Genomic DNA, 13,477 nt, shown 5'->3' with positions numbered 1-13,477 from the left:
TATGTTAAACTGCAAATTCAACATCAAATTTTAATTATGCTCAACAGGTAATACTAATGTAAGTAAAATGTGTAACAAGCATAAGGCTTCAGGCCCATGGCAGTTCAAGTTCACACTTTGAAAATGTATAACTTCCAGAAAAAGAAGCCAATTAGACTGCTTTTCCAACTCAGGCTGCATTTTAGTCCTGTATTTCTTTTTTGAACGTTTGGCAATCATCAGTAACATGGTTTTCCCATAATGGTCACCATGGCAGCAGCACCCAAAATTGTGTTTTCTTCTATTCTGATGCAATATTACATAATGGTTAACAGCATAATGACCGTCAATTTTTAATAATAAAATATACGTATCTTGGATTTTCAGAAAATGTGACTAGCATGGGTCTTCAAGCCCATGGAACTTCAAAGTCACACCTTGAAAATGCCAATATGTGAAAAATTAAATTTTCACAAAAAAAAACTGTTTAACTAGCAGAAAGAATTACCAAACAGACTGCATTGCCTACTGAAGCTGTATTTTAGTCCCATGTTTCTTTCCTGTAAGTTTGAGAACAGAAAGTGACATGATTTTTCTTAAATGGTCATCAAGGGAGCAGTGCTCAAAATATTTTTTTTTCCAAATTTTGATGCAATATTACATAACGTTTACCACCATAATGACCATCAATTTTTAATAATAAAATATTAGTAACATGGACATTCAGAAAACGTGACCAGCAAAAGTCTTCAGGCCAATGGTACTTCAAAGTCACACCTTGAAAATATTATGCCAAAATGTAAACAAGACAACACTGTTGTGACATGGTTTTATTCCCATTTTTAACACTTTTTAAACATAAAACAAAATAAACAGTTTATTGCAATTTTTATATGATCAACTAAGAAAATTGATGAGATGGCAAAATTATCAAAAAAAAAAAAAAAAAAAAAACAGTGTTAAATGTCCATTTTCCTCCATTCTGAGATTCTAAACATAGTGGATGATTGAATCTGACAAACTGCAATGATATGAGTTTATTTCCATTTTTGACACTTCATTACACAATATACGATAACAAGTTTACCATCATTTTTACATAATCAACTAACAAGGTTGTAAAGATGCAGGAAATGTCAAACAAACACTTTTAAGTATCTTACTACTTAAATAATAAGGCTATTAACATGCCTAAGAATTAAATCTGAGGAAATCTGAGGAAATGTGAAAAAACAGCTTAACTTCTAAAATAATGCCCCGATTATGCTGATTTTCGAACTCAACCTGCGTTTTAGTAAGACTGACCATTCCTGTGAGTTTAATGACAATTTGGGCTTTCTGTTTTTCTTATAATGTGTTTACAGTGTTGCATATATGCTGAAAAATGAAAAAACAGCATAACTACTAAAATAGTGGCCCGATCATGCCGATTTTCGAACTTGACCTGCGTTTTAGTAAGATTGATTACTCCTGTCAGTTTCATGACAACAGGCCTATCGGTTTTTCTTAAAATGTGTTAACAAGGTTGCATATATGCTGAAAAATGAAAAAACAGCATAACTTCTACAATAATGGCCTGATCATGCTGATTTTCGAACTTGACCTGCGTTTTATGAATATTTATCAGCTCTGTAAATATAAAGCCAAAAGGTAAAACTGTCTTCCACTTATCGTGTTAACGATGAAAGTGCACGGCGACGGCGACATCGACGGCGACAGGGACGGCGACAGGGACGGCGACGGCGACGACAGACGCAGGTGATGGCAATATGTACAGACACATCTGTGTCTGTACATAATAAGAAATGTAACACACCAGAACACTTGAAAATTATTCAATTGAAGATGTAAAACCTTGTGTTTCACATCTGTCAGAAAATGTCCCGTCAGAGACAGGAAATGTCCCGTCAGGGACAATGATAAAATGTGGCAATAAATTCACTGTTAATTGTTTTAATTTTGTAATTTTTAGCTATAATCATTACTTATCATTATTTAAAAGAGGATTTTAAGTTTCATTTATACAACCTTCCAGATGTGGAAAATATGAAAACTTTTCGAAGTCAAATGTCTCTGACGGGACACACCACACCTAGTGCTAAATACTTTTTTACCCAAAATAAGTGATAGATGGCAGTTTTCTATGTTAAACTATTACTTCTGATTAGTTTAACATATTTGGGTGATAAAAACTTGAAAAAACAACCTAATATCTGACTCAGGCCAATATGACCATGTGTCCCGTCAGAGACAATTTTTTTTTTTCCTTTATGTTTCCCAGTGGCTCACAGAAAAAGTACTGGGAGTATATCAATGAAACTTATATTGTCTGAAAATTTGATTCGTTTTCTACAAAAATGTAAAAATTTTAAATTTCAATGAAACAAAAAAAAATTTGATACCCATGGCACCGTTACCGTGTTTTGACCCTTTAATAAAATCCAATCACCCTGGTTGAACAGAACATCAATTTCAAATCTGTTCAAATTTAAACAGTTCACCTTTGTTACATTTTCTTTCTCCATCATTTCATTAGGAAGTCCCTCCCACTCCTTTCAATTTATTTCTGTTCTTTTGACTCAAATATTTTGGGCAAAAATATAATCTTTACCTTGAACAGGTTCAGGCTATATACAGAAAAAATATCATGACCACTTAAATCTTAAAAAGAGAACCTTGTTTAAATCATCCTGTTTCAAGGCTAGCTACTTCTAACAGTTCCCCACTCTAAGTACAGTTTTATGTGTAATAATCCACGACAAGTCAGGACTTAGCCTTCTATATTTAAAGGATACGCACCATTTATTATTGCACTGCCTTTAAAATACTAAATTATCAAACATCCTGTTTTACTATCTAACATTTACATGACATGAAAGCAGATCTAAGTACAAATGGCAACACCATAATATCCCAAACCAACAGTCTCTAGTCATGAGATAAATACTTCATCAGGATACATACACACAAAACATCAGAACATGTAATCGTTTTAAATGAAAATCATGTAGTTTTCCAACCATAAGGCAAATTGAAACTGATTGCAAAACCCAGAACATCAAAGGGCACTTCAAAGCCTTGTACTTCACGTCCAGGAAAGTGTCTTTGCAGCACACGCAATCCTCTAGTGTATTTCCAAAGGGAAAATAATTAGCGACCTTATTTTCCATTGAAGAAAGAAAAATGTGTTCTGGTGCTGTCAGGTTATGATGAATGATATCAGTGATCATAACCCGTAGTAATTATATACCAGAAACACAAGAGTTTGTGAAAAAAATACACAGGCAGACTTTAGGCAAAATGCTGCCTTTCACATTTAATCAGGACTGAAGTTAGTTTTTATTATAATCAGGAGAGCTTTGGTGTTACAGAGAGCTTTGGTGTTAGGGAACACATTCCATGTGCACTGGGGTGACAAATAATAAAACAAGTGAATGGAATCCACAGTCACTGCCCTCCCAACACTCATGCAAAACTTTATCAACCATGACTACTCTGGTATTACTTTCCACTTCAGTTTTCCTGATCCGTAGCTGTATTTTTTTTCATGAATAAAAAACAAGGAACAAAAAACAAACTTATCTGGAGTTAATTGACAGATGTGATGTACGAGGCCTGCAAGTTGTTAATGATGACAGATTTCAGTATGGATCCAGGAAGGCACATCATTAAGTTGCCATAGGTTTGAAAATTTTGACTCCATACCGACTAACAAGCCCCAGTCTAATCGAGACTGAAGGTAGCACATGCTCTGAGTACCTTGCATGGCCAAAAACCAAAGTAAGCTTTAGAAATACTCTTGTGTGTAATCTATTTTAACTAGTCATTTTAATAAATCTATAATATTACCTTTAAAATGGTGGGAAATAATTTCTTTTAAGTTTACAAAAGAAAATAAATATGGACGAATTTTAATTTTATCAATTTTTGGTCACAATGAAAAACTGCACTGCCAAAGTCACCATTCACTTTACTCGCGGACTGTGCTGCCCTCTTTAGGCAAAAAATAAAAGCTTATATGCATCTCACTGCTGCCACCTTTTGACAATTATATAAATTATAACCTAAATTAATATTCAATTAACAGTAAGTATATGATCAAGGACAATAATTTTTATTGTTTAAAGTTTTTTCTACACATAATGACCTGCATTAACATTACTTAAACGAAACAAAGCTGATATTCTTTCATTTAAATATCTTCAATGAACATATGTGGCTGACAATTGTTGTTCCTGAACTCTTGACAATTTTATTACCAAAATGCCTCAATTAATATGCTTACATTTTGGAAAAAGCATGTACTATATTGCAAGTACTAATACTTTGACTATGGAAATGACTAAAATTGAGAGGACATTGCCTCTTTATCTTGTTTACCATGAGTTGCGCTACTTAAAGTTGGCACTTACAATACAACAAAGAGTAAAAAGCCAACAGACCATAAATATGAAGTGACAAAAATTTGATTTCTCTTCAGAGCATGTATTTTTAGTACAAACTACTACATAAATTATGCAATCAATTGCTCATGGCAAACTGTTGGCTTAAAGATCAATACTGCTACTGATATGTATCAAACTGCAGACTTTTGAGAGGAATGTAGCTAGTAGACAATGGTTGAAATTCACTACTAAACAAATCACTTTTATATTTATTAACTCACTAACTTTTAAGTATATTGTTTTGTTTTAGCAAAGTGTTGCTAATAGTAAATTGGGTCTAAGCTCTAAGTGGGCTCAAATAATGATGCTATCAACAATTTACCAATTAAACATTTTGTTCTTCAGGTGAAAAAAGTAAAAAATTTGCAATGCAGTTGGACATTGAAATTTTACCCCAAAATATATTTATGTTTATATTTATACTCATGGTATTAACTAACACTTAGAACTTCAATAGAGTTTAGAAATTTAAATTACTTGTAACTATCATATACTTTTTGACATGAACCCAACTCAGTTTATGACCATTATAATCCTCTCTTTCAGGCATTGTGGCTGATATTGTGAAAAGCTTGATTTATATATTTTGATTTTGATATAGTTGGTGGGTGCGACAGCTATATATAAATGTATTTGGTAAAGTTCTATTTTATATGGTTACTTAATATCATGTTAAAATGTCACAACATTATATACAATTCATTGCAATCCAGGTTAAACTGTGTGCATGATTTGTATGTATTTAGTGTATGTAGTTATTGTGCCTTGTCAATGTCTAGCTATTACTTTAAAATGCTGCTAAATATTGCATGGATTTAGTATATATGTTGATAATCATGTTATATCTAGGAATTTCAAATTCATGTATTGTCTTCATGTGTAAGTGTATGTTTTGCATACAGTGTATATAAATAACGATTAAAAACTAATAAATAAAAAAATCTCTTTCAGATATTTCCGAGAATGCACTATTTCTAGAATAAAAGTAAACGGTTTTGAATTTGTTGAGTGGTCACAATACGAAAGTACAAAGCAGCTTGATACACTTACTTGTGACAACCACTGTATGACTAGCTCCACATGCCATGGCCTTGACATTCATTGACACGTCCCCACGAAAGACATCCAGCAGGCCACTTTGACTGGACACATCTTCTTTTTGTGTGTGACCGTGTTGCCCAAACTCTCCACATCCCCAGCAGATGAGGTCACCAGATTTCGGTGGGACTGGCTGCGATTCTGAACCTGAACTTTCGGCTGGCGACTTTCTGACATTTTCTGCCATACTGTCTGACAACTCATGAGAAATTGTACCACTGTTCAGATTCATGTCAGATGGAGTGCTTTCCTCACAACCAATGAATGAATTGTTTCCAAGATCCTTTTTGGTAAAAATGAAATTTTCATTTTTTATCTCATTGCTAAATTCTACATCAGCCCCCTTCAAACTCTTTTCTTCTCCAGGAGATTCTGTGTTTTCTACTCTTAGATCTTCATCTTTTTTTTCAACTGCTGTTTCAAGACTTCCAGTTTTACCTACAGGAAAATCAAATAAAACTGGTGGTGTGTTATCATTGTTACCAACAAGAATCAACTCCTCAACATGTGAGCTCCCAGTGTCTGTACTGTGGATATTGGTATCTGGTTCCTGATTGCCCTGACCACAACTAAGGGATAATTCCGAACTGTCACGGACATCTTCCTCTATTGCTGCCACATCTACTACTGGAATGTCGTCTGTGTCCATTGTATCACACATTATGTGAGCAAGGTGAGATCATATTGTTGGAAATCTTTTTGTTTCCACTTTCCTTTAAAGCGACCATGACTGGATATCCCCTAGGAAAAAATGTGACTAATTAGCTTTTTTTTAAATTTTCACAGACATAACCTTTGTTATAGCTCAAATGTAATGTAAGAAATTGAGCATTTGTATAATCTATGACAAAACTTCCAAAAGAATGAGTAAATTACTACATTAGATTTATTGCAATTGTAGAAAAATATCAATATTACTATCATACATATGTTCTTAAAACATTTATAACAATATAGATTTGTTTTGCATTGACTAAATGACATATACAAAATGGCACACAACTGCAGTAGACTGGGCATAACTCTTCACTTTGAAACTCAATTTTATACTTTATTTCAAACAAAACTTATGAAATTATTTTTTTCTTTGGTATTATGGCAAACAAAATAATGTACATTGTCTACTAGTGACAGTTCACCATACTCAGTCCCAATGTGTCAAAATCATGTAGAGTGGACTGCATTTCATAGTGAAACCTTGGGGGCCATTTTGATCAATAGCCTACCAAGTTCATACATTTCCAATGAAATAATTACTTGAAATTTTTGATGTTCAAACTACATTAATAACTCTATTATTATAAATGCTTGTAACACAGAACATTTCTAGATATATTAATTCTCATACATGTCAATTCAATGAACTTTTCAATGAAATTTAATGATTGATAATCATGATGAAATGTGCTAATACATACCAGAATTTCTAGCATTTTTTTTTACATACTATACCTCACCTATTAACTGAAAATAATTGTAAAACTTGCATCTGCAGCTCTCACTAGTGATCTCACTGGTGATTTTTTCCACCATCTATGCACGTTATACCTAAAAAGTATAATATATATTTTATGTAAAATAATGTAGCTAAACTTACAAACAGTGTTAGAAATTAAGGCTGGACTGTCTGCCCGGCGCCGACAACTTTTAGAACGGGCTGAGAAGTTTTCCCACCCGGCACATTCAGTACAGCTACTTTTCAAGATGGCTGCATCTTCAGTCCAACAACTAATTTTCCTAAGAGGCAAACACTGCTTACAAATATACTCCATGATTAAATGAAGAAATATCAAAATTTTACAAAACTCTGTTTGCCAGGACCCAACATCCATTCCAATGCTCCTGTGCCACAGTATTCTCCAGTATGGTGGGAAGGTTTACAGAAATTGTCAAAAGCAAACTGCCCATATATTTGTGTTGAGATATGGTATCTCTGTAGAAATAAGCTCATAAGCTTCGTGTGGATTTGTTAAATCAAAATGAGGGTCAATAAGCTGAGAATAAAAAAACTGATGCTAATACGTATACCATGCTGAAATATTGACATCATTATTGATGCTGGTCCATTCTAATTTCTTGTGATTTTTCATTTGATAAAACAACAAGCCACTAAACTAGAATTTATGAGGTTAAACTTTGATTATCTTGGAAGACAAAAACACCTTAGTTTTGGTATTTTCAGTGTCAAGAAATAAGTAAACCACAAACTAATCTACTGTTTGTGCAAATACATCCCTTACTGAAAAGCCTTACTTGTCAAACAAATAATGTGTTTGAAATTTTAAAATCACAAAAGATAGGGCAAACAGTGTTCAAATCCAAAACCTATTAATAACACATACACTCCAGATAAAAATTACTCAACGGCTGTGATATGCTGTTCTGCATTCAAAACTGACAAATAGAAATTAAGACCTTATCTCCAAAGGGGCACTACGCAAAATAAAATCAGTTGGTGTAATATATGCTGAAAGATACAGTAAGCATTTGCCAAAAACTCTTTATTTACTGCCTTACTTACACTCTTTTGGATATCTGATCAGCCTTTAGTGTTAAGTAACTATATTATTAACATTAAATTTACAGACCATCTTACAAGTGATGTCATAATTGCGATTTTGGGGTAAAAATGGAAAAATCTGTTTCTCAAATGTCTCCTTTACCTGAACATCCATGAACATGATTTTAGTGCCTATTTGATGGCCCTATTTAGTACTACAAAACCCTGCCAGCAATTTTTCATAAAGGACTTATGTCAGATTTCATTATTGATAAAGCAAAATAATGCCTTTGTTTAATGAAAATATGTAACTAGGGGCTCATAACTCCAAAACAAAAACATTTAAACCAAAATGATGGCAGAGGATTAAAGCTCATATACCTGTGGTCAACTGTGCCAATTTCCGTGTTAAAATCTTGTTCAGGAATGACGTTACACTCTATACTGATTGCTAGCTCATCTCAAAATGGAAAAACATTAAACTGATGATAAAATCTTTTAGTTGCCTATGCTTATACATATCAACAAGAAATATAAAAGCTGATATTTTACTTTTATTGTTTTAAATCAGCACAGAGGTAGATGTATTATTGAATAATTAAAGGTAGGAAATATCTAATTTTCAGTACCTGGATGATAATAAACCCTTAGACTGCATTCCCACAGATTTTAGATCGATCTATCTCCGTGGAGAGTATCGCTAGATTACTGTTAACTTAGCCAGCTTAAATGTCTGTCCCGCCCACTAAAAGCTGTGAGGGGGTAATTAACTTCTGTGCGCGTTCAGCTGACAGCAATTTAGCGTAAACCCCCTGGGAGTTAGGTCGATCTAGATGGATCAATCTAAATCTGTGGGAATCCAGTCTTACAGTATCCTTAAGGCAGTTTAAACAAGGATACTTCCACTTAAAAACCTAACTGAATTCTTAATACCAACTACTGTTGAAAATAATAAGCAATATCATCATGACAACTTGACAATGACATTTTATACAAAAAGCCTACAACTAATACCTGATATTGTATTCCTACCTTAGAATCTTAACAAAATTTTATATAGGGTAGCACGTGGCTTTTAAATACTGTTCACATTTCAAACTTTACCATGCAAATTAGTAGGTAATAAGAAGCATATCAATAATGGTATACATGGGATTTTGCTGTAGTTCCCTTTCTATTACAAGAACATGATATTGTGCCTGACCTCCCCCCCTCCCCACTTTCACAATAAAACCTGTCACACATTGAGGTTTAACAAATTGCCAGCTCTGCAGGCCTTATGGAGATGGAAGCTAACAAATTTCGAAGCATCTTCCAAAATTAAAATATAGAACTCAGAAATTGGCTCTACGGATATTTATTTTCTGAGCAGTTTTAGATAAAGTATACCTTGGCGATTATGGGAAAATCAATAAGTTTCCTTCATTTTTTTCTTTTTTCTTGCCATATAAAGATATACAATAATGTTCTTTGTCTTTACTAATTATTACTTTACTAAACCTATTTCTTTGGGGAAGCTATTACAAGTTGAAGAAGGCAATTTTTTTTTATTTTTAAGATAAGGCCAATTTTTTAGTAAAATTGAGTTTTATCCCTTTTTTGTTATGTACTGGGAGCCCAGTTACGGAAATAGTAAACTTATTATCTACGAGTAAACATAGATGAGTTCTAATATAATGACAGTACACATTTTATATGGCCTTCTTTGCTTGCATGTTGACCCCTTTGCCTCAGTTGAAGGCTTAATCTGCTACAATTGTACCTACCACAGGTAAGGTCTAGCTCCCAATAAACAGTCATGATCCTGTTACCTTTTGTTTAGCACAACTACAGTATGCAATGGGCGTCTCTTTAAAATGACAGCACCTGATGAAAATTGCAATTTCATTTCAACTATGCTCCTGAAATTTATTTTAAAAAAAAAGGCCTTTCTAATTTAATGATAATAAAATGACACAAAATATCAACAAAGAAGTGTTTAGCTCTTAAACAGTCTGCAAGGTATAACTTACTAGTAAGCAACTTTCACCTGGACTAGCACAGAGCCTTAGACTACCTGCAGTGAGTAAAATATAGAGTAAGACATACACCTTATATATACTGTAACCAATAAAATTAGAATACAAAAGCCAGTATGTGTAGTTGTGGCCGTGCACTCACGTAGCTGTTGGAAACATTTTGCCAAAACCAAGTGAATCATCAAAGCAGAGGTACTTGTATGTTTACAAATAAGCAACAGTTCTATACAATGCAGCACTGACACAAAACACATGTTATCAGACTGCCAACTGAGTGAAACATTCAACATCGTTACCTGTGATAATGATGCACTGATATCTCTGCAAGTTCATTTCCATAATTTCATTTACTCATTTTTTAAGTTATGGTGCATCTGAACTCTGAATAATTCATGGGCCATTCAAATACTTTATAGGTGTATGAGGACAGATAAACGTCCTTCTTTGGCATTTGAATATACGCTGAAACATCTACTAAACTGAACAATTACGCTAGGACAGGCATTTAATCACTTACTTGTAATATTTATAACCTCAGGATCTCCAATTCAGGCCTCGTTTTCGGATGAAGCACGTATCACGTGAGTGTCCAAAATGGCTGCGCCCTGTTGATTTCATCTGGTATTGCCCCTTGTTTTTTTACGCACCTTTTCTCCCTAATATTTACTTATAATTTTGTTTAATATGATACATATAACTATACCTTCGTTTCAGAAGGTTGAAGACGAAAATGGAAGCTATACTGTAAGTCATGGTGGTAGATGAGTTGATGGAATGCAATTTGTAACGTTATAACTTATACTCACAGTTAAAACACTGTTACACTGAACAGAGTATAGCAGACAGTTTACTTCCTAATAGTAATTATATGACAGGATTAAGTTTGTGTCCTTGTTTTTGCATTATATAACTGAATATCTGAAGAATGTATGTCAAGTAGATGAGTAAATGGATGGATTGCAGCGAATTGAAGCTAGGGGGAATTTATATTATTTACAAATTCAATTGCATATTTTGATGATGCAACTTCAATAAAATTAAAAATTTTTCCATCTTCCCCAAACAGAACCTCATTCATCTCATGTTGTACATTCCCGTCAAGTGATAAAACTAAGGAAATCAAATTGGAAAATTGTTGTCCTTTTTGATATTTTGATTCTGCAAAGTTCACTTGGTTTGTTTCACCAACAGTTTATTCATGCTTCTGACAGATTTGTATATTGGTGTTTCAGCTTTGCTAAAATATTTATGTATAAGTAACATTTTAAATGAAAAGACTAAAATAACATGGGAATATTGTCTATTTTATTTCAGGTATTCTGTATTGAAATCAGTGTTGCTGGGAAATTCCATGAACTTGAAAAAAGATATACTGAATTTGAAGTGCTCCACAAAAAAGTAAGTAATTATGTCAAAGGTAAATTCATCTTCTTAGGAGCCACATCTCACATATTTTAATCTGTTGGAAAAGCAACTTTCCACTTTTAAAGTCTGTTACAAACTTTTGTTTTAATAAAGCCTGCGTGAGTTCCTTTCATTGAGATACGCATTTACTCAAATTGTGGAATTGCTTATATGTATTGTTTGCTGTCATATGGCATGCAGATAGTAAACCATTTTTTTTTTACAATATATATATAAGATAAAGAATGGGGCATATCATGTATTACAATATGTAAGCACCATTGCTTATCTTTGATATATTATGATATATTATTGTTTAAATTTTAGCTAAAGAAACAGAAGATACAAGTACCAGAGTTTCCTCCCAAAAAAGTGTTGAAATTTAATCATAAAATACTAGAACACAGGAGACAGGGTCTTGAAACTTATCTCCAGGTAATGAATTATGATTTTATTTCGTTCATATATGCATATCGAGTTTTCTAAAAGTTTCTAAATATTTTCTGGTGTTAATGACATTGTTAATATTTGATAACCATGTTGTGTATATTTTTTAGGGAGTTTTAGCCAATGAAAAGATTCCTAAATCAGTTATCTCATTTTTGCAAGTAAAACTACCTGACAATAACTATGGAAGCTTTGAGTAAGTATAGGTTTTCTTATATTCTGAAAATTAAGTTTAATTTTGCCTTTATTCTGAAAACGAAAATCATAAAGTTTAAGTATACTAAGAGATAATTAGGTAGTCAGTGATACATGTTAATCCAGGTTATATTGAGAAAACAAATTAAGAAATTAATGATTATGGTGATATGTGTGTCACATTATCATAACTTGCTGGCATGGATATAAAGTTTATACATTTTTGGAAGTTTACAAATTAGACACCTCATGTCAAAATTTAAAAAAGTTGTCTTTTCATGCTGTATGAAAACTAATAAAATTATAGTTCCTTATTTAGAATGTTTTCACTGTCACTAAGTAATTTGATATTTGATGATTTCTTTTAGGTCTTTAGAAAATCTTGATGAGGAACTGAAGTTGAACCATCAACCTGTTATAGCATTCACCAGCGATCCTTTCCTTCAAGATCCTCCAACAGGTAGGAATACCAAACACATTCACATACTATACATTGCTGCACCTGATATATTGTTTTTTTTTGTTTTTTTTTCATCAAACAGATCTTTTAGGCACATTTCCACTCAAGATGTGGTGGCTTTTGTTAGTACATAATATATTGCCAGACCACGCAATTACAACTTATGACACGTGGCTAACCTTTCTTAAGTGTTTGTGGTGAAGACAGCAGAGGGATGAAGTAAACATAAAAAAATCCTAAATTTAGCTCCTTGTTAGAAATTATCTCACAGTTTTCTGAGATTGGTCACCAAAACCCAGAATACATGGATTCAGAATTATTAAATTTATATGCCAAAAGACATCAGTCTCAATATCTATAAAATTTTGTTATTCACAAATAATTCAGTTTGTGTCTATGATTGTTTATTTAAGCTTTCTGTTTTTTGTTAGGTACATTGCCAGACATAATCAATCAGGGAGTCAACATGGGGCTTTATGGATCCATGGAGGACATAACATGAGAAACGAGTTGTTGGCAAATTTAGAAATAACTGCAATAAGTTTAGTACATATTATTCTCCTCAGAGGTATGAGCTGTGAACAATGCAGCATAAAGGCCAAGATGCTCATTTAAAAACTATGCACCATCAGAAGCAATATTTGTGTTATCTTGACTGTGAATAAGAAATCAGCTTAGTATGTTGACTTTAAGACATGTGGAACTTTCAAATGGAAGAGGCTAAATGATTCCAAAAGCTGCCAATGTCAAATGTATATGGAATACAGTCAGTACACCTCCCTTATATTTTATGCAAATGAATGCCAAGCACACAACAACAAAATATCTATTTTCATTGTTTAATGAAATTTTAATGCAAAAAATGCAAGATTGAAATAAAATATAATAACGCAAAATTGAAATAAAATATATCTGTGATCAATTTACAGTA

At 32.9% G+C, this 13,477-nt stretch overlaps 2 protein-coding genes across 7 annotated transcripts in view; one reads left to right on the top strand and one right to left on the bottom strand.

Annotated features, from left to right (window-relative positions):
* Positions 1 to 10,620, bottom strand: part of LOC106162140 (uncharacterized) — a 67,248-nt gene extending 56,628 nt beyond the window's left edge. For 2 of the 6 annotated variants that reach the window (XM_013539285.2, XM_013539288.2), the window contains exons 1-3: positions 10,558 to 10,620; positions 6,980 to 7,070; positions 5,475 to 6,263 (exon numbers count right to left, since the gene is read on the bottom strand). In XM_013539285.2, the coding sequence (XP_013394739.2) occupies positions 5,475 to 6,183 (709 nt within the window). In that variant the 5' untranslated portion in view covers positions 6,184 to 6,263; positions 6,980 to 7,070; positions 10,558 to 10,620. Of the gene's footprint in view, positions 1 to 5,474; positions 6,264 to 6,979; positions 7,071 to 9,788; positions 9,929 to 10,034; positions 10,079 to 10,182; positions 10,202 to 10,336; positions 10,531 to 10,557 lie in introns of those variants that run through there. The other 4 variants (XM_013539286.2, XM_013539287.2, XM_086999703.1 and 1 more) reach the window with 4 other exon arrangements.
* On the top strand, positions 10,610 to 13,468 carry LOC106162142 (sorting nexin-24). The gene is made up of 6 exons (XM_013539289.3): positions 10,610 to 10,784; positions 11,355 to 11,438; positions 11,772 to 11,879; positions 12,002 to 12,087; positions 12,455 to 12,546; positions 12,978 to 13,468. The coding sequence occupies exons 1-6, from the start codon at positions 10,725 to 10,727 to the stop codon at positions 13,046 to 13,048; spliced, it is 501 nt and encodes a 166-aa protein (XP_013394743.1). The 5' UTR covers positions 10,610 to 10,724; the 3' UTR covers positions 13,049 to 13,468.
* Positions 13,469 to 13,477: the final 9 nt, after the last annotated feature.

This window comes from Lingula anatina, chromosome 1, assembly GCF_051362555.1.
Source record: "Lingula anatina isolate TDL-2025a chromosome 1, LinAna3.0, whole genome shotgun sequence".
Lineage (NCBI taxonomy): Eukaryota > Metazoa > Brachiopoda > Lingulata > Lingulida > Lingulidae > Lingula > Lingula anatina.
This window is presented reverse-complemented; position numbering and strand designations above follow the sequence as displayed.

What these genes read in the sequence shown, in the direction of transcription:
- LOC106162142 (XM_013539289.3), top strand. Translation starts at nt 10,725, where the DNA reads ATGATACATATAACTATACCTTCGTTTCAGAAGGTTGAAGACGAAAAT. An exon ending in ACGAAAATGGAAGCTATACT is followed by an intron (nt 10,785 to 11,354) that starts GTAAGTCATGGT and finishes ATTTTATTTCAG; the next exon opens with GTATTCTGTATTGAAATCAG. An exon ending in TTGAAGTGCTCCACAAAAAA is followed by an intron (nt 11,439 to 11,771) that starts GTAAGTAATTAT and finishes TTTAAATTTTAG; the next exon opens with CTAAAGAAACAGAAGATACA.